Genomic DNA, 26,274 nt, shown 5'->3' with positions numbered 1-26,274 from the left:
TATTAACCTAGAAATGTCAGAGATGGACAACATAAAACCCAGTATTAACCTAGAAATGTCAGGTGGACAACATAAAACCCAGTATTAACCTAGAAATGTCAGGTGGACAACATAAAACCCAGTATTAACCTAGAAATGTACAGAGATGGACAACATAAAACCCAGTATTAACCTAGAAATGTCAGGTGGACAACATAAAACCCATATTAACCTAGAAATGTCAGGTGGACAACATAAAACCCAGTATTAAACCTAGAAAAAGACAGGTGGACAACATAAAACCCAGTATTAACCTAGAAAATTATAACTAGAAATGTCAGGTGGACAACATAAAACCCAGTATTAACCTAGAAATTACAGAGATGGACAACATAAAACCCAGTATTAACCTAGAAATTACAGGAGGACAACATAAAACCCAGTATTAACCTAGAAATTACAGAGATGGACAACATAAAACCCAGTATTAACCTAGAAATGTCAGGTGGACAACATAAAACCCAGTATTAACCTAGAAATGTCAGGTGGACAACATAAAACCCAGTATTAACCAGATATTAACCTAGAAATGTCAGGTGGACAACATAAAACCCAGTATTAACCTAGAAATGTCAGGTGGACAACATAAAACCCAGTATTAACCTAGAAATGTCAGGTGGACAACATAAAACCCAGTATTAACCTAGAAATGTCAGGTGGACAACATAAAACCCAGTATTAACCTAGAAATGTCAGGTGGACAACATAAAACCCAGTATTAACCTAGAAATTACAGAGTGGACAACATAAAACCCAGTATTAACTAGAAATGTCAGGTGGACAACATAAAACCCAGTATTAACCTAGAAATGTCAGGTGGACAACATAAAACCCAGTATTAACCTAGAAAGGTCAGATATGGACAACATAAAACCCAGTATTAACCTAGAAATGTCAGGTGGACAACATAAAACCCAGTATTAACCTAGAAATTCAGTGGACAACTAAAACCCAGTATTACCTAGAAATGTCAGGTGGACAACATAAAACCCAGTATTAACCTAGAAATGTCAGGTGGACAACATAAAACCCAGTATTAACCTAGAAATGTCAGGTGGACAACATAAAACCCAGTATTAACCTAGAAATGTCAGGTGGACAACATAAAACCCAGTATTAACCTAGAAATGTCAGGTGGACAACATAAAACCCAGTATTAACCTAGAAATGTCAGGTGGACAACATAAAACCCAGTATTAACCTAGAAATTACAGAGATGGACAACATAAAACCCAGTATTAACCTAGAAATGTCAGGTGGACAACATAAAACCCAGTATTAACCTAGAAATGTCAGATGGACAACATAAAACCCAGTATTAACCTAGAAATGTCAGGTGGACAACATAAAACCCAGTATTAACCTAGAAATGTCAGGTGGACAACATAAAACCCAGTATTAACCTAGAAATTACAGAGATGGACAACATAAAACCCAGTATTAACCTAGAAATGTCAGGTGGACAACATAAAACCCAGTATTAACCTAGAAATGTCAGGTGGACAACATAAAACCCAGTATTAACCTAGAAATTACAGAGATGGACAACATAAAACCCAGTATTAACCTAGAAATGTCAGGTGGACAACATAAAACCCAGTATTAACCTAGAAATGTCAGGTGGACAACATAAAACCCAGTATAAACCTAGAAATTACAGAGATGGACAACATAAAACCCAGTATTAACCTAGAAATGTCAGGTGGACAACATAAAACCCAGTATTAACCTAGAAATGTCAGGTGGACAACATAAAACCCAGTATTAACCTAGAAATGTCAGGTGGACAACATAAAACCCAGTATTAACCTAGAAATGTCAGGTGGACAACATAAAACCCAGTATTAACATTCAGAAATTAAAACCCAGTATACTAGAAATGGACAACATAAAACCCAGTATTAACCTAGAAATGTCAGGTGGACAACATAAAACCTAGTATTAACATTGAAATTACAGAGATGGACAAAATAAAACCCAGTATTAACCTAGAAATTACAGGTGGACAACATAAAACCCAGTATTAACCTAGAAATGTCAGGTGGACAACATAAAACCCAGTATTAACCTAGAAATGTCAGGTGGACAACATAAAACCCAGTATTAACCTAGAAAGGTCAGATTGGACAACATGGACAAAATGAAACCCAGTATTAACCTAGAAATGTCAGGTGGACAACATAAAACCCAGTATTAACCTAGAAATTACAGAGATGGACAACATAAAACCCAGTATTAACCTAGAAATGTCAGGTGGACAACATAAAACCCAGTATTAACCTAGAAAGGTCAGATGGACAACATAAAACCCAGTATTAACCTAGAAATTACAGAGATGGACAACATGGACAACATAAAACCCAGTATTAACCTAGAAATGTCAGGTGGACAACATAAAACCCAGTATTAACCTAGAAATGTCAGGTGGACAACATAAAACCCAGTATTAACCTAGAAATGTCAGGTGGACAACATAAAACCCAGTATTAACCTAGAAATGTCAGGTGGACAACATAAAACCCAGTATTAACCTAGAAATGTCAGGTGGACAACATAAAACCCAGTATTAACCTAGAAATGTCAGGTGGACAACATAAAACCCAGTATTAACCTAGAAAGGTCAGGTGGACAACATAAAACCCAGTATTAACCTAGAAATGTCAGGTGGACAACATAAAACCCAGTATTAACCTAGAAAGGTCAGAATGGGCAACATAAAACCCAGTATTAACCTAAATGTAGTTAGGTAAGATGTACAACATAAAACCAAGTATTAACATATAAAAATCAGATATACAAACTTAAATAAAATGAGCTAACACAGACGTATAAACTGGGTTTGGTATAATAAATGGTGTGTTTGGAAACACATCAGTACAGAAATCAACCTGTTTTATGCTTTAGTATCACGTATATTTCTAAAGCAATGTATTATTGGTTACAAACCATGTTGAATGTGGCGAATGCATTCTGGAAAGATGTTGACACTTCGATGTGTCTGCTGTGCTAATGGGAAATATTTATGAAATATTTGAATATCAAAACGCCATATGAGTAGGTACTTTGTAGTGTCGGTGTAACGTTGAAAATGGACCCCCGTTGAAAACTGACCTTGAAAAATGACCCCGAAAACCGTTCAAAACTGAATTTTCAGCGCACTTTTTAGACCGACCCGTTGAAAATAGACCCAGTTGAAAAGTGATCCCATAAGAACTCGTTTTTACACAACAACACAACACAACACCACAACACCACGAAACCACACAGCACAGCAACACACCAACAACACTACACAACACAACGCCACACAACACCACATCAAACCACACAGCAAAACACAACAAAATAACACAACACCACACAACACAACACCACACAACATAACATCACACAACACAACAACGTATCACACTAAACACAACATCACACTACACACATCACAAGACAACATTACACAACAACACGACACAACATCACACAACACAACAACACACATCACAACCACACCACAACACACAACCACGCAACAACAATACAACAACAACACAACAACAATCAACAACACTACACAACACAACATCACACAACACAACATTACACAACAGCACATCACACAACAGCACATCACACAACATAACACAAATACACATCACACAAACACGCAACAACAACACAACACCACCCAACAACAACACACAACACTACAAAAACACAACACACCTCACAACACAACACAACATAACAACAACACATAACACAACATAACCACAACACACAACCACGCAGCAACAATATAACACCACCTCAAAACAACACAGTAAAACATAACACAACACACGACAACATCACACAACATAACACAACACAAAATCACAATAAAACATCACACAACAACACACGACACAACCACACCACAACACACAACACAACAACAATACAACACCACCTAACATTACATCACAAAAACATCACGTAACAACATTGTAACGGTCGCGTGACCGACTATGCCTGTTGCTACTCTGTACTGCAACTACAACTGTAGTACGGTCCGTTACCAAGTTCTATCTTGGACCCAGGCACTGTTAAACACAACAAACTAAATACTGCCAACAATATATACAAATAAATGGCTAGTCTACTTGACTCATAATCACATGTTAACAACCATGATCCGATTCATTTACACCTGGTAAATACAACAACTGAATCACCTTGAGCACCCTGTATCTTCAATACCACAGGTCTAAGTAAAGAGGCTGCTTCACTATGACAGTCAGTTCCTCGTGTACAAAGTACACATTATCACGACAGAACCTTGCCGAGGCAGAGATTCGCCTCTAACATCGTGCTCCCCATTGACAATCATTCTGAGCTACTTAACTTAGAATCAGTAAATTATTCCTGGTATACAGAATTTCAATAATTAAATACTTAATATATTTCAACTTTAATCAACTTTCCATTTGCTAATATATCTTTCCTACATGTAACTGTAAATTTAGAAACTATCATCAACACTCCAGCCCTACCCATTTATTAGTCATTAATTAATTAAAGAATCATTATATACTTCCGGAAATCAAGGGGAATAACTCTAATCAAAATATTGTACAAACACGGAACAACCACAGGGACTTGTCACGAAAATTTCTAACCAATAGTATACATATATACATTATAGTACTATAATATATAAGATACTATAATATAAATATGTATACTATTGGTTAAAAATTTTCGTGCCAGGTCCCTGTGGGAACAACAACACAACACACAGCCAAACAGCACACAACAACACACCAATGACACACAACACAATAACATGACACAGCCACAAATAACAACACATCACACAACACCACACAACATAACAACACAATATCACAACACAACACAACCATACGCAGAACACAACATAACTGATCCATACGCAGATATATAATACATGCATTCTTGTATTGCAGGGAATAAATATATATTAACAATTACTGAATATCTGACAAACGTAAAATCGTCGAAAATTTAATCATAAAAAATCATTAAGAAACAAATTAATAATATCCCATAATTATAGTTTTGTAACACTATCCACTGGTACTCGGAAGTGAACACCACATAGTACAAACTTTGCATGCAGTTGATAACAACAATTTCTTTTTATTTACTACGTAACCTCAGTGTTATATAGCAATTCCTCAGTCTGAGAACAATTAAATTAACATTATCTACACGGACGAACAAAATGACTATAGAAAAAATGAAAGTTTTGTAGTGCCGTTTTCTCCATAATAAACATACAAGCACCTAAAATATTTAAATGAGGTATTTGTTACGAAGATAACAATACCAAAATTCAATTCAAATCGAGGTGAATACGTAATTTAAATACCAGCACAGAAGTGGGGCTTATATTAGGAATGGCGATAATAGAATTCGAGAATTATGTTGGTGCAACAGTTATATATGTGAATGTACTAGGGTCATATTTCAACAGACCATCCGTTGATAGTTTGCCAAGGTCATTTTTCAACAATCATTTTTCAACAGACCTGCAGTTGAGAATTGACCCTAGACACTGTCAATTTTCAACGGCATGTTCAATTTTCAACGGCATTCGGGGTCCGTTATCAACGTTGAAAACTGACCCGAGATCAATTATTAACGGAGGTCCATTTTCAACGTTACACCGGTCTACTCTATAGAACTGTGTAGTGTGGGCCTCTAGCTACTCTATAGGACTGTGTTGTGCCAGCCTACTCTATAGGACTGTGTAGTGTCGGCCTACTCTATAGGACTGTGTAGTGCCGGCCTACTCTATAGGACTGTGTAGTGCCGGCCTACTCTATAGGACTGTGTGGTGACGGACTACTCTATAAATCTGTGTAGTGTGGGCCTACTCTATAGGACTGTGTAGTGTCGGCCTACTATATAGGACTGTGTAGTGTCGGCCTACTCTATAGGACTGTGTAGTGCCGACCTACTCTCTAGGACTGTGTGATGACGGCCTACTCTATAGGACTGTGTAGTGCCGGCCTACTCTATAGGACTGTGTATTGCCGGCCTACTCTCTAGGACTGTGTAGTGTCGGCCTACTCTATAGAACTGTGTAGTGTGGGCCTCTAGCTACTCTATAGGACTGTGTAGTGTCGGCCTACTCTATAGGAATGTGTAGTGTCGGCCTACTCTATAGGTCTGTGTTGTGTCGGCCTACTGTATAGGACTGTGTAGTGTGGGCCTACTGTATAGGACTGTGTAGTGTGGGCCTACTCTATAGGAATGTGTAGTGTCGGCCTACATGTACTCTATAGGACTGTGTTGTGCCGGCCTACTCTTTAGGACTGTGTGGTGACGGCCTACTCTATAGGACTGTGTAGTGTCGGCCTACTCTATAGGACTGTGTTGTGCCAGCCTACTCTCTAGGACTGTGTGGTGACGGCCTACTCAATAGGACTGTGTAGTGTCGTCCTACTTTATAGGACTGTGTTGTGCCGGCCTACTCTATAGGACTGTGTAGTGTCGGCCTACTCTATAGGACTGTGTAGTGCCGGCCTACTCTATAGAATTGTGTAGTGTAGGCCTCTAGCTGTAGGCCTCTACTCTCTATAGGACTGTGTTATGCCAGCCTACTCTGTAGGACTGTGTAGTGTCGGCCTACTCTATAGGAATGTGTAGTGTCGGCCTACTCTATAGGACTGTGTTGTGCCAGCCTACTCTCTAGGACTGTGTGGTGACGGCCTACTCTATAGGATTGTGTAGTGCCGGCCTACTCTATAGGACTGTGTGGTGTCGGCCTACTCTATAGGATTGTGTAGTGCGGTCTACTCTCTAGGACTGTGTAGTGCCGGCCTACTCTATAGGACTGTGTAGTGCCGTCCTACTCTATAGGATTGTGTTGTGCCAGCCTACTCTCTAGGACTGTGTAGTGCCGGCCTACTCTATAGGACTGTGTGGTGTCGGCCTACTCTATAGGATTGTGTAGTGCGGTCTACTCTCTAGAACTGTGTAGTGTCGGCCTACTCTATAGGACTGTGTAGTGCCGTCCTACTCTATAGGATTGTGTTGTGCCAGCCTACTCTCTAGGACTGTGTAGTGTCGGCCTACTCTATAGGACTGTGTAGTGTCGGCCTACTCTATAGGAATGTGTGCAAACCTTTACGTAGATTACCTTACCACGAAGGTGTCGTCCCAAACACCAAGAGGAAACGTAGCGCAAATCTCTTATGGACACCCCATCTTTCTATCGCTATGGCAACCGTTAATGCTCCGATCAGATTAAAGATGGTAGGCTACAGCATACCATATAAAATTCCACACGTTACAAAGGAAAACATCAACAACTTTAAATCGACCAAAACTTTAAATAGACAGGACGACACTACACTGCTCTACTAGTTAATGACCAAAATCCATAAGGTTTGTTATCAAGACCATTGTAACATTTTCCTCTGGCACATGATAAGACGTGCGTACAGTGTAGACTCTGCTAGTCTAGCATGACTACTTGATGTTATATTATGGTATATTTTGTGCATGGCTGTTATAATTTAAAGACTTTTGTCTATCCAGAGTATTACAGGAACTCATATTTAACACGAAATTTTAGCTGTCGCCGTTTAAACTAAATTGCCATGGAATCTGAACACTAAACATTTTAAAGTGTTTTTAAAAAGATTGTTTTACAGTTATTGAGAATCCACTTACATTGAAGTATTTTGAAGCAATTGGCGCGACTTTGCCCACACCCATGATCGGAAACAAAGCGACCGGAAGTAAAGCAGTAATCGACACCGGAAGTGCCTCTGTAGTCCAGTAAAATGCCATTAGTATCAAACCGTATGCACAGTTGGATTGCTGGAAATGTATAATGTAAAGTTGACAGAAAATCTTACAAACGTAAACAACATCAAATAAATTGAGCAAATAAAAAGCACATACCAAAAGACCTAGATTCATGCCTTGAATCCGGAAAAGTGCAGGAACTAGGTGTTCCTCGGTAATGCGCGTTTTAACTTCATTGACGAGATCGAGCAAACATAATTTTATATAGAATAGATAAACACTGTGTTAAGTTACAATTTTCAGTGAATTTTGAGTGACAGAAAAGAACTTCTGTCGTACGAATCACTAAATACGTTGGACGTTTTAATCGCTAAATGGAATGGAGATCACGAAAAATATTAACCACATGCATCGAATGACAAAAAATGGAATGGATCAAAAGAATTAAGTGCAAAGCTTGAATATGAACCTGCTTCCTGTGGATGGTTGACTACCTGATCAGGCTCCATTACATATATGGATCATCATGACTGTCAAATTTCAATACGGTTACGGTTGGCTTAGGTAAGATTTTTATTATTAATTTATTTTTTATTTTTATGGTTGACTTACCAATACATTCTATATACGGTAAAGGTTAGCATATATTTTCTATATATAGTAACCGTAGAAGTGACTTACCTGTGAGTTTCCTATAATCACCAGCGGCAGTAGTAATACGGGTGGGATCAAAAACAGAAACAAAGGGAACCTGCTTCCTGTGGATGATTGACTACCTGATCAGGCTCCATTACATATATGGATCATCATGACTGTCAAATTTCAATACGGTTACGGTTGGCTTAGGTAAGATTTTTATTATTAATTTATTTTTTATTTTTATGGTTGACTTACCAATACATTCTATATACGGTAAAGGTTAGCATATATTTTCTATATATAGTAACCGTAGAGGTGACTTACCTGTGAGTTTCCTATAATCACCAGCGGCAGTAGTAATACGGGTGGGATCAAAAACAGAAACAAAGGTTTGTTATCACGTACAAATCCTGCCAACCACATCGTGTACCGCGAAAACAGATGTAAAAACTTGCGAAAAATAATCTAAAGTTATATATATAGATGTGGACAATATACACATATTGAAACGTCAATCTACACACGAAAAGATAGTATGCTATGTCACGTATCCTATAATGAATATATAGCATTTTCACGTGTTACCTAACACCTTAAGCTTGTAGATACATATGTATGGAAGCACTAAAGGGAACAATCGGATAGACATGGCAATACTATGTTTGTATAGCAAGTGTTTTAACTAAATTGTCATAACAAACAGTTAACGTTTGATAATTTTTTGTATTTGTTTATTTATATGGAGAAAAAAAAACCGAAACAGAATTGTGAGTTGTTAATTGTTAGTTTTTATACATTTTTGTAACAACATATTTCACCCATTTCAAAAACAATACACGAGATACGAGTACTTGAACCGAACCTGACCTACTATACTGTTTAGTCTGAAGACGACATCATTTTATGTCTGTAAGTCTAAGAATAACTACATTTTATGTAAATACAGGTGACTATACTTACCTCAACAGCTAGCAACACAAAATCCCGAGTATACAAAATTTTGAAATTCATTTCTCTTCAATGAGATAAAAAAAATCCCATAAAAAATCCAGATTCACCAATATACTTATACAAGTCAAATCGATATTGTTGTGATTATCTTACCTTTGTTTATCTTGTATTTTGTCTGTCATAGATTATCGTGTATTATCGAAGATTGGCTCCTGAAATATCTGTATGGGTGGATGATCCATGGCTGTAGCGAGTCAGCACCTTTCGTACTACTGTATCCCAGATGTGGAGGAATCATGTCCAGTGGATCTTGTAGAAATTACTGTAGTGAATATTTGTCAAAAGACGTTTCTGACCAACGTGTTTAAAAACTCTAAAAGTAATATGTAATGTCATATATTGTTAGTCCACGCGATGGATTAAGTTTCTATTAAGTTTTCCACATCCTCATTATTCTAAGGGTTACTATCACTGTCGTTATATCTACTCTTGGTCTAAAGCATAACAAAAATGAAGAGCGGCAATTCAGGAGAACAAACGTGATCAATCAAGGGTCATCAGAAACTTCCTCTGAAGATTAAAGGGAGAACGACGCCCAACTTAAAAGCAACAGTCAATCACAGTGTACTGATATTCTATTCTTTTAATGAACACCAAAAGACCAATCTACCTGTACATATTTTTTCGAACACATAGCCTTCAGTTTTTTTTTTTTTTTTTTTTTTTTTTTTTTCACTCTGAGCAGCAGAGAATCACTTAACCACCAGCTAACAGCAAATTTTCTTTTTTTAAACTGATTTTTTTTCTATTCTTCTTCAACATATACACCGACACAATATACAATATACACTTTTAACAAATGCATACAGTACACACTTATCAATTATACGTTTACATGCAAGCAAACATGCAATAAACACTGTATATATACATACATACAGACAGAAGTAATCCATACATACATTCATAAGTACATACACCCTCACATACACTCACCCTTACATACACACATATATACATACATACATACATACATGTACATACATACATACATTGCATACCTGATACTGTGTTTTATTCTCATTTTCTCATCACAGTGATTACTTTTCTTTTGATTTTTAAAGGCCCACTACCTTTCCGGAGCAAAATATAAAGATTTCTTAAAAACATTAATTACCTCAGAAAATATATACCGATGGCCTAAGATGAGGTTACAACACCAAACATATGCAAAATTTCCTGCGTAATATATGATAAAAATATTTCGCTGTTTTACCGTCTGCCGCAGTGATAGTCAACTACCGCGCGGTATTTAGGACGACGGGGAAAACATAAGACGACCCGCGTTATGAAAATTAACATTTTATTTATTTTAATTAAATTGTTTAGGAAGTGATAATAAGTGTAGTATTAACGTTAAGTTAATAACTTTTGCCACTCGACAAAATTATTAATCTCGTTTTACATTTCCATTTTAAAAATCAAAAACCGTTTCGGAAAGGTAGCGGGCCTTTAATACTATATATCACATATCAATGACAATGTTGTATTACATATTTTCTAAAATTACCCTGCCTGAAGCATGCCTGTTTATTACAAAATCCCTTCAGTCTTTAGTTTTAATATGACATATATGTACATATTTGTAATCCAGGGGTAGATACAACGTCAGTGATAGTAACCTCTAGAATATCGAGGTAAAGTTGTCCATAATTAAAATGATGACCAGTTATCATCATCATCATCATAAGAAGAAGAAGAAGAAACTATTTACATGTATGTAAAAAAAATCCATTTGAAGGCAAATATTTTGTTATTCGATTTACAAATAATTATACAGGAGTATTCGTTCGATTTGATAACTGGTTTGTGATGTTGGCCAATAACTTCCTGAAGTTTTACATGTAAGCATACTGTAGTAAATATTATAATTATCTTTTGATTTTCATATGTCCTTATTAAAGATAAATAATAGAAATTAATATTAAAACAATTACTTAATTTTTTATTATCATTTTTTCCTTTTTTTTTTTTGTGTACATGTATATAAAGGAAACGTGCCCGAACCAGGCTATCAAGAGTTTTCTCCCTTGATTGGAAATCTTTTCTAGTAGAGCTGTCAGATCGTCAATGCTGTCAGCATCCCTCATCGTCGTGTTTTGAAGTATTAAACCGAGTGCATTACAAGTTTCTTGCAATATCAAGTATGTAAGTTTTGACTTTAACTGTACCACACTTAATGAAAAACAATGGCTGCAATTTTTACTCACATATACGCGGATATAACGCCCGAGTTCCAAGAGCTCTGCTCACGCTCGTTTCCCTTCTCCACAGTGAATGTGATACAAAAGGTATGTGACATGACCGGCGCTGTATTCGTCCAAGGGCGTCAACCAAGACTGGCAGGAAACTGGCAGACGATGAAAACGGTTCATGATCTATTGTCAGGCCTAGTTCTCTACCACAACGTTGTAAATGAGTTTGACACAGGTGGTGTTTCACAGGCATCAGAAAACTTTAAAAAGCCAAATGTGCAATACACAAAGTCCATGTTCCTTCAAAGAGGAGAACATGGGACACAGTCGACTCCATCATCAGACAACAGTGATAAAGACAACAATGAGGAGGAAATCCATCGTGAAGATAGACATGTTCATTCTGAAGAACAACATCATGGGGACGCGGATGACTCCCAGGAAATGTGTTACAGAGATGTACATGTTATTACATTAACTGAAGTAGAGAGTGATTCTGAAGGTAACAAGGATGTCCGAGACAATATTAACAATATTTGTGAGAACAATTCATCTCCTTGGCATTCCCCTGGAATTCATAATAATGATTTAACACACACAACATCCGAGAAAAGTGTTGTAAATGGTATATATGTAGATGATAGCTATGTATCAGATACAAAGTTAGATAAGACTACAAATCAGTTTCAAGGGGAACCACTCACATGTTCAGAGTGTAACTATGTCGCACAGTGTAGTCGCAGCCTTCATCATCATAAGGTGCGTGTGCATTTGAAACCATGGAAATGTAGAAGTTGTAACAAAGGATTTGGACTTCAGAAAGAACTACAACACCATTACAAGTCCCTAAGGTCATGTAGAGTCTACAAAAAACCACAGAGGGAACTAAAAAACCAGTCACTGCCATTCTACACCATAGTGAACCAGGCGTCCATAGTTACTGGAGGACAGAGTATCAGTGAACTATCAACAGATAATCAGGAAAATCGTACTACAGAAAAAAGTGCTGAAATGAATAGTGGTGGTGATCAGATATCTAGGGTTATCAAAGTGGAACCTTTTGATTATGAAAATTCTGATGAGCCAACTATGGAATCATGCAGCAGTGATAGTCAAGTATACAAAATATCAACTAACAGTAGTGAAACAGCCACCATAAAACAAGAGCAGTGTGAGGTAACTAAAACTAGTGAAAGAGGTCCCAGCAGAAAGTCACCAGATAATAGTATCATTCAATCTAGTGGGCTCCTTGATGCAGCAAAGACTGCAGGTTCAAACTCCAGAACGATAACAATCCAGCCACATCAAGTTTGTTCATCAGATATCCAATGTGCCTCACCACCTCTCCTAGTGCCTCACACCGACTCTGCTCCTGCAGATAGATGGCAAGGTGATGGAGCCAGCGTCCCTCCATCTGTTATGACGTCGGTCAATGTCATCCCAATGTTTCTTTGTTCGTCATGTGACTACAAAGCAGACACAAAAAAGAAAGTAGATGACCATGTCCACCGTGTGCATTTTAAAAGATTTCAGTGTTTAAAATGTCCAGCTTTATTTGGGCTTCAGAAAGATCTAACCAGGCATTATCGGAAAAAACATAAAATGATAATTGAGAGTCAAAGACGGGGTCGTAAATCCAACAATCAGTGGCCTTATACGATGTAATTACTAACCTTATTCCACTCTAATTTTGTCAAGTCTATTTTTCATTTGCATCATTTTTATTTTATTTTTTTTCTACTTTTTATGCAGAACCTATCCAGACCAGGTTATGGAAACTTGTGAATTATAGAATTTTACTTCAAAACCACTGGTAATATTCATGTAAGATAATTAATGTTAAAGTGCATGTATTTAAATGAGCTACCTGCAACCATTGTAGTTGAGATTGCTTAATCTGAAATGTAATTGGTGTGATAAACAGTGATACTGCAACAAGACTGCAGAACTTTGATATATAAATACATGTATGTACGTTCAGATATTATCCAGTTAGTAAGAGTAGTTAACATGTAACTTTTTTTTTAATAAAAATTAGGCTCTGTGTTTATATATATATATATACTCAGTTCATTATCTATATTATATTGCACTATTAGTCAAATGTAACTATGACTACTGTTGCATAATTTTTAGTTGATAAACATAATCTAAAAAAATCTATAACATATTATCCAGAATCACCCTTTGATGCCTATTATTATATACATAATTCTTATATTGTTCTATGGATACATATGTATATTGGTCCTTAAAAGTATTTGTAAAATGCCACTCCTTACAGAATACTCATGTTATTTTAAAGTGTAAAAATATATTTAAAGTGTCCTTTTTTTTACGTGTTTAAATGTAGAAACCCGTGCCTAACTTCCAAGGTGCTCTTTTTAGTATGGTTGATGTTTTTGTGTTTTGTATTATGCTTATTGGTTTTATAATTTCTTATGCCAGCCCAAAGGGCAAGAAAAGTTTTCTTAAATATGTGTGGTACATATTTGTTTTCCATTCATTCTTAGCACTCAAGTCAGCTATTTGTTATTCATTCATTCTCAGCAATCGTAGTTGACTGAGCTTAATTTAATTTAATTGAATTTAATTGAAGTTAATGGACGTAGGTTAGAAGCCCCTATATCCATATCATAAAACATCAAAATATATATTACAATTATGTCAATGGTACAGGTATTTGTTAGCTCATATATATACATATATCAATAATTATTATAAATGTTGTCCTTTAAGTGGTTATCTAAGAGGATTTCGAAGTCTTTTGTGGTTTCAGCGTTCACGACTATTTCTGGTAAATTGTTCCAACTATCCACTACTCTGAAGGTAAACAAATTTCTCCTCAGTTCAGTACAGCAACGTTGTTTATACAACTTAAATTTAATGACCTTATATAATTATTGAATTCTGTTTTTGCATATCAAAGAGACTGAGTTATCTGCCCTTAGCTTGTGGCTAGATTTTTATTTGGAAATCCTTTGATAATAAGCTAATATCATATTGAGAAAAAACAATGCAAGTTTTGCTCATAAAGTAATGACATCATATCAATACCTTCTCTGAGAGGGAGGTACATATGTAATTTGTAAAGACAGAATACATATGTAATTTGTAAAGACAGAATACATATGTAATTTGTAAAGACAGAATACATATGTAATTTGTAAAGACAGAATACATATGTAATTTGTAAAGACAGAATATATATGTAATTTGTAAAGACAGAATACATATGTAATTTGTAAAGACAGAATACATATGTAATTTGTAAAGACAGAATACATATGTAATTTGTAAAGACAGAATATATTGACAGAGTAAAATGAAGAGAAATTAAGAGATCTTGATTGGAGAGTTAACAAAATTCAGTAAATGGGGGGGGGTTATTGAAATAATTATTGAGACCTAGTATAGATAAGATTTTGGAGTCTGTATGTTGAGAAGAAGGTGTTACTGTACAGTAAATGACATGACTGTGACCTTTATTTGTTCATATAAGTCACCTGGAATATATGTAATGTCGAAACTCTACAAACAGCATATTCATTATCACCTATCGGCTCAAAGACCAACATCTGTTAAAGGATAATCAGGCTTGTTCAAATGGATGATATTATGTGTGTAATGTTGAAACTCTACAAACAGCAAATTCATTATCACCTATCGGCTCAAAGACCAACATCTGTTAAAGGATAATCAGGCTTCCCTCAAGGTCACTAAATTAATTTACTTATTATAATCAGTTCCATTAAATTTCCCTTAAATTGCAATAATACAAAGAACTTCTTATCTTTTACCTCGGAGCAAATGCCAGGCTTCAGATATATATTTATATTATGTACACTGTATTGGCAATGTCTTTGAATCCAAGCATGTTAGATGAATCTGTTAAATACACTTGCTGTTAGCTCTAGTCTGATTGTGGCCATCTTAATAAGGAGCTTATTGTAACTTGTCCAAATATATGACCTTGACACATTTAAAAGTCAAATGATGCCATGTATATTTTGTCAAAGTGAATGATTAAGTTATGATGGATAACTGCAATATAGACCTGTAGTATAAGAAATTATTAATGTATCAAGATTGTCAAATGAAAATCTTATAAAATAATGAGTTTGACTGCAGATTTATGTGGTATCACCAAATCTGAAAATCAGAAAATAAGACTTGAGGACAAAAAAACACCAAAAATAAGCCCCACTTATGTTAAAGATTTTCAACCGCCTCTAGCATGAGCAGTGAATAATTTTTTTCTTCAGTTACAAAAGTTACTTATTAAAAACCAATATCACCTTTTTGAAAAGTTTGAGCTTCTAATTTTACTTTAAAATAAATATAAATTAATTACATCCCGAAAAAGTTCTGTGGCACTTTATATATTTGTCCTATATGGAGTGAAGTACTGATTGTGCATGCACCCAAAGCAAACTGAATTATTATATATATTTTTGTTTTGTTCATTAGACACATATATATATAGACACAATTAAACACCAATTATTGTTCAAATATTGCTCTATCAACGTTAGAAATTCATCATTGAACTGTAAATGATATTTGGATCAGACAATATTTCATAGGTAATGAGCCAAATATCATTTGAGACTTTTAGAAAAGGAACACATAAATCATTGATCCTATTTCAAGTTATCTCCCCTTGTTAAAAGAAGTTATTAAATAGCTGCATGGTTATAGCTTTCATTCTTTGTTAAATTTAAATCAATATTTTTTGTTAATAGCTGATTAACAGGATATTTCTTTCAAGATGTGGAGTAAATGTTTACCTGTTGAGAATTTATTTTGGTACAAGTCAGGTGTTATATTCAGATTTATTACACTTACTTCTGTTCATTTCACTGTGACAGTGCTGACAGCATGATACAAAGGGAAGTAACTTTGATAGACGAGACTATAAATAAATTACTTACTTTTCTTCTTTGTAATAATAAATCTATTCCGTCCATCAGATACTTTTACAAATTTTCTTTTTTAGCTCATTGTGAAATTTAATCACAGGTTGACTTATAAGTGTACCATGTTTTTTTCCCAGATGTATAATAAATTTCTGATATATTGAATCAAACTTGTTTAATTTATAGCACTCTTCATTAGATGTTAGCTACCCCATCATCCATCCCTCCATGGACTACTTAAAACCATTACTGTTACTGTACTTTCAAAAAGAGATCTTTCTCAAACTTTCCATGTACAAATGTAGTGTTTCCTTGGTGCTTATTTATATAATCATTCCATTTTGGAATAAAACAAAAGTAATGGTTGACTACTAGTAGTTGTCATTTGTATTCTTAATTTGATGTTTGTTGTTGTATACATTTGTATTCCATTGAGAGAGAATAATTGGTAAACAAAATGGCTGAAAGGAAGCCATCTTGAGTTGGAAATGTAACTTATACTTAAATGCAGTTCCCATGTTAACAAAATGTTTCAAAGGAAGAGATAGGAAATAAGAGAGCAAAGAAAAGACCTTCCTTTAATTTGACAGGTAGAGCAATCCCTTTGTGATCACCATAAATGTTAATTACATGGTAGTCAAGCATTTGAATATTTATTACCTATATATTTACATAAAACATTGCATGCTATTTATATAGTGAAAAGGCGTTTTTTTTTTGCTCACAAAAAAAAGAAAACTTTGCACAACAAATTATACAATGTATACAGTTTATCCTCGTAGGTGACATTCTACTGTTGTGCTTTACGTTAAACTTACATGTCGAAACACCAACACGGATTCCCCAACACTTAGTTACAAAATATATTGACATGCACACAAGGGTTTAAACATCAGAAAGGTTCTGGTGAAATGGAAGACCTTCGAGACAGCACCATTCCGGTCTATCAAATTTACCTCCCTTCGTTACACTCCGTCAGTACTGACGGAGGGTGGATCAGGATGAGACCACACAAATGATAACGAAGTGAAGCATCTGTTTCAGGTGAACTATACAGGCCCGTTTGATCCTGCTGTTTTATTTGTTATACTAATTACGCTAATGCAATATAAAACACGTTGGTACTTCAAGTACTAGTATATAGTATGTGACAGTGTGCACAAAAACAGATACCAATCTATATTTTATTGTAAGTTTACGATGACGCGCGTTAATTCCGTTTCTGACGGCTGTTCTTCTGCACAGGAGTAAAGGCGAAGGCGGATGGCCGACGTGCTGTCGCCTGTAGGCCGTGAAGGTTGTGTCCGCCCACCGTCTCCGCGTCTTTGTGACCAGTCTGTGGATTTGACCCTTGTGCCCGTCCTCGAATCTTTGACACCATGAGGTCCGACATTACTGTGTTATGAACAAGAGGGCAAAACAAATTAAAATTAAACATAGAACAAAATTACGTTGAGAACGACTGATAAAATTATCACTACTCAATTTCGAACGCTTCCGTTATCTAACTATACACAGGTTTGCTCTGCTGGCGAGGCAAAGAATACGCATACATGTAACCAATCGCGTCAATTTTTGACCACGTCAGTTACACCCGCATATCAAACGTACACTTTTTGTTTTACTCGCGGCATTAGAAAAGTGCAAAGGAGCTTAAAGACATCTTATAAAAAATCTTATCTTGTGAACTTTTAAGCAGCGAGATAGCCGAACACAACCGAAACGATGGATATTGGTCATGCCTTTACGCCATCCAGAAACTGAAACCACGGAAGTACGTCTTGGTTCAAACGCAAGAAGGTAGAGTAAGGATCCAGACACGTGGTCACCCTACCTAGTATAAATATAGGATACGTGAACTAGTATACCGCATCGTAGGACGAAATTAACAACGCGGAGACAAAGAATATAAGAAAGGAGGAAAGTGTTGCAGACCCCGTACAAAGGCATTCAGCAAAGACTGGCAGTATTCGAGTTAAATACGTTGTATTACAGTGTAGAGCATGATATTGTTATCCTAACACCAATACGAAGACCTACGTGTATTTTCCAAATGTTGAGGATGCCGGGACCTAAGTGACGGCTGTGACTGTTCTGCTCTCTCCTCAACTTCTGGTTCCGGTTCGTTTTCATCACTCTCTGAATCCTTCTGTGGGGGAGGGTCACAGGAGGGAAGGTCATGACCTCCAGAAGCCGAACCAAGCTCCAGCTGGCCACTTCCAGCGTCCACTGGTGTATCCTGGACTGTCGAAACCTCGTCACTGTTCGGCTGAATTATCTCCGGCTCCTTATACAGGCGGGAGAGGTCGGTAAGTTTTGTGCACCTTGAATACAAAGATTCCACTAAACTAATTTGAAGACCAGATTCATGTGTTTGGTGCAAGGTCCAATTGGATACGCAGCAATCACGCGTAAAACTATGGTGAGGATTCGAATTCAGACAAACCTCTCATTAGCGACCACTGATTCCGGCGATCCCCCTTTCATATTGGCCTTACATTTCTTCCCTGTGTTATTTACTAACCAATCCCTGTCAGACAAAAGCAGTCGTAATTTCTGTGATGCAAATATTTTCTTGCTAAGATAATCATTTAAATCTACGGATTTATAGACAAATTATATGAACAACCCCCTATCATTGATGTTAAATGATGACTCTTCAGAAGACCAACATACTTGTGGAGTGAAATGCCCCCTCCGACATGTTCCGGTACGTTCTCCTCACTCTCCTCGGCACTGCTCGGACGTCTTTGGTGAGCTAGGTCCCTGTTAGGCAGGTCTGTGTGTTTGTCTGAACGCTTTAGAGGTATGATTGTCTCCCTTTGATTCCGAGACTGCAAGGCACAAATATCCTCCATCAGGGCTGAGTTCTGTTCCCACATTTGTTCTCTGTGCCTCAACAGTTGTCCGATTTCCTCTTCGATGTCCCAGCTGACCATCTGAGTTTCCATACACTGAAATAAGGAATCATTATATCTACAAAAGACCTCCTTTGAGTACGAGTACCTTTCTTTAGAGATCAGGCATTGCATAGTCACGGAATCAAATATCCTATTGGCAGTTGTCTACAAAGATGCATTCTGTTAGAAGAATGTTAATTGTACAGAGTAATTGAGTAAAGAAGTCTGCAACTTTCCAAGAACAAATGATCGGTACAAACCTTATCGGATTCTGCGCGGATCGCCGACTCGATCCCAATGGACCTGATAGTGTCGTTGATACTCTCTCTGTCTGTCTCCTCTAAACCTGTATAGACACAAAATCATTACAACAGATCTATACAATACCTGTATAGACACAAAATCATTACAACAGATCTATAAAACACCTGTATAGACACAAAATCATTACAACAGATCTGAATAATACCTGTATAGACACAAAATCATTACAAGACATCTACATCTATACAATACCTGTATAGACACAAAATCATTACAACAGATCTATACAATACCTGTATAGACACAGAATCATTACAACAGATCTATACAATACCTGTATAGACACAGAATCATTACAACAGATCTATAAAACACCTGTATAGACACAGAATCATTACAACAGATCTGAATAATACCTGTATAGACACAGAATCATTACAACAGATCTACATCTATACAATACCTGTATAGACACAGAATCATTACAACAGATCTGAATTATACTTGTATAGACACAAAATCATTACAACAGATCTATACAATACCTTTACTTTATCATGGCTTTAGAATCAAACTACGTGAAGAAGTCGTTGGTCATTGGAAAATGTTAATGTTGAGTGTTGATGACATACAAAAAATGTAATTATATAATCCTTAGTTCATTGATATTCTCTTTCTTTATTAGATAACAATAAACCAATCTTTACTATAGGTCTCCAGACAGTTTAGTCCCTCTGTTTACTGGTAACATTTTCTCATACCTTGGCCGCCGTATTTCAGTAGACTTTTGAAGCGTGAGACTACCTGTTCATTGACCTCGTTGATATCGTCAAGGTAGGTCTTGGCCTCCATTTGACTTTTCCATACATCCTCCTTGTACATTTCCTAGTCAATATTATAAACTGGTATAAACTTCAATAACAAATCAAATGATTTGGCCAGATCTGTGACCTTCTTGTAAATTGTATTTATTTAAAAGATATCGAAAAAATCTTACCACCATACAACAAACGAAATGCATAAATAATTCAATTAAAGACGTGTTTGGTTATTTGCTTTTGCAATATCTCGGATTGCCAGTATAATAAACACGAAATGAACCAGGTTAATACTAACCCACTCCTTTTTATTCTCTGCCACCTTGTCCGCGTATCGTTTCTTCGCAAGGTCAAGGTCATTCAGCTTAGAGGAAAGGTCACTCCGTGCCCAATCTGACGAACAAAAAATGTTACTTATCATTCTTGTGACAAAACGTGTATGGTTATATTTATTTGATCATTTTTGTGAGTAAACAAGATAGTAATTACACTGTCCACAAATTCCGTAGTCAACTTTGCCTTCATGGATGAGGTTATGTCTCGTTAGCGGGCCTGATGGATTCACAGAGAACCCAGCATCATCTTTGTGAGAAGAATCAATACGGTTCCATGCTCTGAAACAAAACAACCTTGTCCTCGTGGTCTAGATTGGTGACTTTGACCTTGATAACATAATCCTGTATAACAGGTATGACACCGTGATCTAGAATAATCACATTGAACCCGTAACCTGATTTGTTCATGCAATTCGGACGATGGTTAAACATAATGACCTTGACCCTAATTGTTACCAGTAAAACGTTTCTCCTGTTCCAAATCCTCCTCATCATACTGTTGACCAGAGTTGAGTTCTGCCCAAGCATCCTCTGACGACAGAAATCGCAACTCTGTGTTGATGTCACCTGAAGGAGAAATGGAAATTACTTAGATAATTACATGTATACCCACACACGCTATCTCAGATAACATCATTGGGTGTGCTTAAAAAGGGAGGACTGGAAAACTTTTATTGCATTTAAACCAAGACGGACATTCTTCACCATATCATTTTAAAAGAAATGATTGTGAGTTGTTACATGTACATGTACCAAGTATTACGTTTCTGCCGGAAACATGTTACATGTAAATGAATACCATATAAATTGCATTATGATGATTTGCTGTTCAATGCGAAAAAATACATTTCTTTAACGTTACTACCATTTCCTGTATCAAATTGTCAGTATGTTTTAAAATCATTTACTCTTTTCCTGCTGTAGCTCCTTGTGCATGCGGTCAAGGTCACGCAAGCGACTTCTGTTGTCCTCCATCTGTTTGTCAATGGCTGCCAAGGTTGTATGGAATTGCTGCATGTTCCTGGACATCTGTTGGATCTTGTTACCGGCTTCCTTCAGACCAGTTCGGCGTTTTTCTAAGTTAGCGTTTAGGTCTAGGTTAACCTCCCGTAGGTTTTCGATTTTACCACGGAGGTCCATAATGACCTCGCTAGGAGCATCCAAATCGTCCTCGATCTCTTGGGACGCCATGACAACTAGAGGTATGCTACAAGGCAAAAATTGGGAATATCTTTTGAGGTCGGCGATTGAATGTTACCATACACATTTTACGTTCTGTGATAGAACATATACAAAAGACCGGGATTCGAACCCACGACCATACAAACCTTGTTCCGTTGTTCAATCGCAAAGACAGTTGTGTAGCGGGATTGGACTGGGTCGATCATCAGTGACCAGGTAGCTCAGTCGGTAGAGCACTCGGCTAGTACATCTGAGGGTCCCGGGTTCGAATCCCTGTCTGGCCGCTACATTTTCTCCTCTCCTGTTACAAAATTGGCGCCCAACTACATAACCCACGGTGGTGGTGTTTGGAAGGGTCTCGTGTGTCTTCGAGGGCGAAGACTTCGAGAAAGGAGGGAGGAGTGTAGCGGGATTGGACTGGGTCGATCATCGGTGACCAGGTAGCTCAGTCGGTAGAGCACTCGGCTAGTATTCTGAGGGTCCCGGGTTCGAATCCCGGTCTGGCCGCTACATTTTCTCCTCTCCTGTTACAGTTGTACTGGGCGGATATAACATGAGAATCATTCGAACTAGATATATAATTGTGTGACCTTCAATCCAAGTTTGCTAGACATACAAATGTAGTATTTGGAAATGGTGTTCGTTATCTTGGGCAGTGTATGGGGAAGAGCTTTCAATATCGCAAAGGTTCAAGTAGATTTTGCAATACAACTGGTAACACGTTTTGTATGGTACGTGTGTACCATCAACATGAAACTTGCTAATATTGTCTATACTCTTATGAAATATTACATTTTGTTCTTTGGTCTTTGTAATTCTTTCCTGTGGAGTCATTTCTAAGTAAGATATGATTATGGATGTTGGTACAGTACCTTATCGACCAAAAGTATGAAAACAACGTTATTTCCCATTGAATCCAGTGCTTTTTCACATTTTTGTAATTTTTAATACATTGGGGTTTGACATTCAATAACAAAGAAATCTTACCTGGTAAAAACATTCTTAATTTTCTTTTGGTATAAAAAAAATATTTTTGTCTGTGTTCAAACTGCATTTTATACACTAAAATCTTTTTTAACGTAATTTTGGTTTTCATCTTTTCACCAAGATGGTATCTTTGCAACCAATATTGACGATAATATGCAGGATACTATCAAAATAAACCACAGAACATTTATGTTAACTGACAGTAATATCTTTGCTATCAGATAGCAAACTTCAAAATAACAAATATAAAAAATATGAAAAAGCAATGGATCCAATGGAGAACATTCACGTTATTTCCACTTTTCTGATATGGTATATAATGTACTGTATATAACCCCCTTCCCATACCACTGTGCCGAATCGCCTATAATCGTCACAATATTGACGGATGGCGATTAACTAAAGAAGAAGGTACATACAGTCTTTCACATAACGTGGGATAACTCGTTCAGCATGACATGGAACCAGAGTGAGATTTGCTATACAGAAATACAGACTAAAATTGACGTTTACATTAGAATTATCCCAAGAAACAAAATACTTTCAGACAACCAAAAACAATCTGTTTACCTTACGCGAGTGCCCGCCAAAATACTGTTGAACATATTTGCCCGCCAAATTCATGCAGAATACAGAATTACAATGTGATGAGTGATTTGCATTGAAAACTTACGCCTTGGCGACTAGTAAGAGTTAGCTCGCTTGGCTTAGGATGCGTCTTCACAGGTCAGCCAGAATACCTCCCAAAATAAACAAAATCTTTACATTTTGATCAGAACATGCAAATGAATCTTGAATTCGTTCAACTTGACGTTGTGCATTATGACGTCATAAATATGTGACGTATTAACAGCATTCCTGTGTTTGGCGCTCAAAAACGATCAGATATTACAAAAGCTTTCGACGAACAATTTCTAAAGATTTATTTACAAATTAAGCATTGATGTTACTATTTTTTAACTTCAACTTTTAAATATCAGTTTGCAAATTTTATTTTTATGGTAAATGAAGGAAAATAATCTGCCAATCAGAGAGTCGGATTTAGTATGAAAACTAATAAAAATAATTACTATCGAAGTAAAATTTAGGTTTTTCTCGGTCTACTTTTAGTTAATTTCGCTGCATAATAGCTATTAATCGTAAATATTTCTAGCTATCTACAAAATAATGTATTTACAGTACATTTTCCATGTTATAATCTATAAAGCGTATTGCATAAATGTTTATCAAGTTTGCATATGTAGGGATTTGGACAAGCGAAGACTTTGAGAAAAGTAGGTAGTTCAATCGTTAGAGCATCCGTACATTATTCTAAATTTCCAAGTTCTCTTATTTACATTCTCAATTTTTGTAACACATATATATGGATAATATATATGTACGTCGGTCGGAATCAGTTTGACTCAATTTTTACTTGGCAATATTATGTATACCTGTATTTTTAAAAACGTGTTTGCGCTCTAAAGTTGCTAGTCAGCGCAGTTTATCTTCTCCCCGATTATAGTTCTGGTCAAAACCTTTTCTTTATGACGCAACTGATTATTTATTCCATTTTTTTCCTCCGAATGCGTACGTGTTCTCATTGAAGTTGTCTATTTGTTCATATTTTCCTTTCAGTTTTCTAAACACATGAACATCTAGTGATGTAGAATACTTAATGCTTCATGGTGAATTTATGATGCGATATACTAAATCAGTTAATTCTAAAGTTACGGTATTTTGCTCTTCAAGAATTAGCGTTACCATTAACGTGCTAGCTAAGATCTGCCAAATCTGTCAGATAAATAGGCCTACATATTTCTGATTATTACATGAAATTTTCTATTACGGTGCAATGGACAATATATGTAAACACGAACAAATTGTTCATGCCACAAAGACTGTAATATGTCATAATCATACATCCTATGTCCCCTGCAGTCAACGAGACACAGATATATGTTTTTGAGACCAACAATTACCTTCACCTTGCCGAAAAGCCTTATACCTTTGTTAAACCAGCGTGCGGTTATAAATCAATTTCATATTAAACTTTGATCGGAGTTTTAGGGTGTTTAGATGGTCGTTATGTTTCGCTCCATTTTCCTCGGTCAATACTTGATACACAATTTCCATAATTTCCTCGTCAAATCGGCCAGCCATTGATCCCCCGACTATACCAGATAAGCCATGACACTTTTACCCTCTGTCCTGTACCCTCGCGAGAATAACTTGATAAAGCGATTTTCTTTTTTCCAAAGATAAATTCCCAAATTCGCCATTCAAGGCCATGTCACTAATGATCAGTCGACTAATATTATGTTTGCTCGGGGCTGACGATAACGGTAAATAAATTATTTATTTTCATTTATTGCTTTTGATGATTACTATCTCCTTAATATATTTTTTGGTAGATTTCTCGAGATTTTCCAAACCATGATCAGTCGAGATTCTTGTATGGCGCTGCCTATAAGGCTACATAGTTGATGATAACGCTAACAACCAAAGTTAAGGTGAAAACGATATTGATAAAATTCCATCGCCGACATCTCAAACAAAACTATTCGATGTATCAAATCAATGTCTTTTACAAGTAAATGTAATCGGACCAGAAATTACCAGTAAGTCACGAATCAATATACATGTATATATATGTAGTCGATGCTTGCTAATTATAACCTCGAAATTCAATTGAGAAGTTTATTATAATAAAAAGTTGTATATCATTTTAACATTACAAGTATAAATTACAATGTACTCAAGCATCACGTTATTATCAAAATTGCGAAAATATGGTATCCCTCTCGACAAACTTATTCGTATATCATTCAAAATTTCATATTTGATCCACAATTTCTTATCTTCCTTTAGTTCACAAAACAGTTCTGAATCATATACACAATTAAAATATTGTAAATCACTTCCCATTTCCATTCAAATTTTTATAAAAGATGTCCATTCAATTAAAATTTAATTAACAAATAAATCGTTTAGAAATTATGCACACTGTTCAACAATGGTTCATAAGGATGTATAGTAAATAGCTTTTAATGAAATATCAGTATCAATCCATGCAACACAATTAAAAAAATCGCTTTGTCCGGAATAACCAACACGTGCACATGTAGGGCAGTATTTGTTGACATGTAGATGTGATTACAACATGTTACAGGACATGATTGTCACAGCTGTATTTGGCGTGTGTCTCCCAACATCAGTAGTGTGTG

The 26,274-nt window shown here is 36.2% G+C and overlaps 2 protein-coding genes and 1 long non-coding RNA gene across 3 annotated transcripts in view; 1 reads left to right on the top strand and 2 right to left on the bottom strand.

The window, feature by feature from the left end:
• The window catches only part of LOC138327411 (Na(+)/citrate cotransporter-like), a 36,909-nt gene extending 27,937 nt beyond the window's left edge, over nucleotides 1-8,972 (bottom strand). The window contains exons 1-3 of the mRNA XM_069273480.1: nucleotides 8,782-8,972; nucleotides 7,741-7,890; nucleotides 7,210-7,325 (exon numbers count right to left, since the gene is read on the bottom strand). Of these exons, the coding sequence (XP_069129581.1) occupies nucleotides 7,210-7,325; nucleotides 7,741-7,890; nucleotides 8,782-8,880 (365 nt within the window). The 5' untranslated portion in view covers nucleotides 8,881-8,972. The remainder of the gene's footprint in view (nucleotides 1-7,209; nucleotides 7,326-7,740; nucleotides 7,891-8,781) is intronic.
• On the top strand, nucleotides 8,566-10,134 carry LOC138327414 (uncharacterized). The gene is made up of 2 exons (XR_011209044.1): nucleotides 8,566-8,664; nucleotides 9,593-10,134. It is a non-coding gene; the product is annotated as an uncharacterized lncRNA (long non-coding RNA).
• A 7,207-nt stretch (nucleotides 10,135-17,341) lies between these two features.
• On the bottom strand, nucleotides 17,342-23,892 carry LOC138327409 (paramyosin-like). The gene is made up of 9 exons (XM_069273478.1): nucleotides 23,742-23,892; nucleotides 21,808-22,106; nucleotides 21,356-21,466; nucleotides 20,863-20,957; nucleotides 20,508-20,631; nucleotides 19,743-19,828; nucleotides 19,259-19,536; nucleotides 18,623-18,906; nucleotides 17,342-17,977 (listed from the first exon to the last, which is right to left on the bottom strand). The coding sequence occupies exons 2-9, from the start codon at nucleotides 22,088-22,090 to the stop codon at nucleotides 17,793-17,795; spliced, it is 1,446 nt and encodes a 481-aa protein (XP_069129579.1). The 5' UTR covers nucleotides 22,091-22,106; nucleotides 23,742-23,892; the 3' UTR covers nucleotides 17,342-17,792.
• Nucleotides 23,893-26,274: the final 2,382 nt, after the last annotated feature.

This window comes from Argopecten irradians, chromosome 7, assembly GCF_041381155.1.
Source record: "Argopecten irradians isolate NY chromosome 7, Ai_NY, whole genome shotgun sequence".
Classification (NCBI taxonomy): domain Eukaryota; kingdom Metazoa; phylum Mollusca; class Bivalvia; order Pectinida; family Pectinidae; genus Argopecten; species Argopecten irradians.
This window is presented reverse-complemented; position numbering and strand designations above follow the sequence as displayed.

Coding starts and splice junctions, on each gene's coding strand:
- LOC138327409 (XM_069273478.1), bottom strand. CDS start 22,090: ATGGCGTCCCAAGAGATCGAGGACGATTTGGATGCTCCTAGCGAGGTC. Junction 21,467..21,807: donor GGAGCTACAGCAGGAAAAGA/GTAAATGATTTT, acceptor TTTCTCCTTCAG/GTGACATCAACACAGAGTTG. Junction 19,537..19,742: donor TCCGCGCAGAATCCGATAAG/GTTTGTACCGAT, acceptor TCCTTATTTCAG/TGTATGGAAACTCAGATGGT.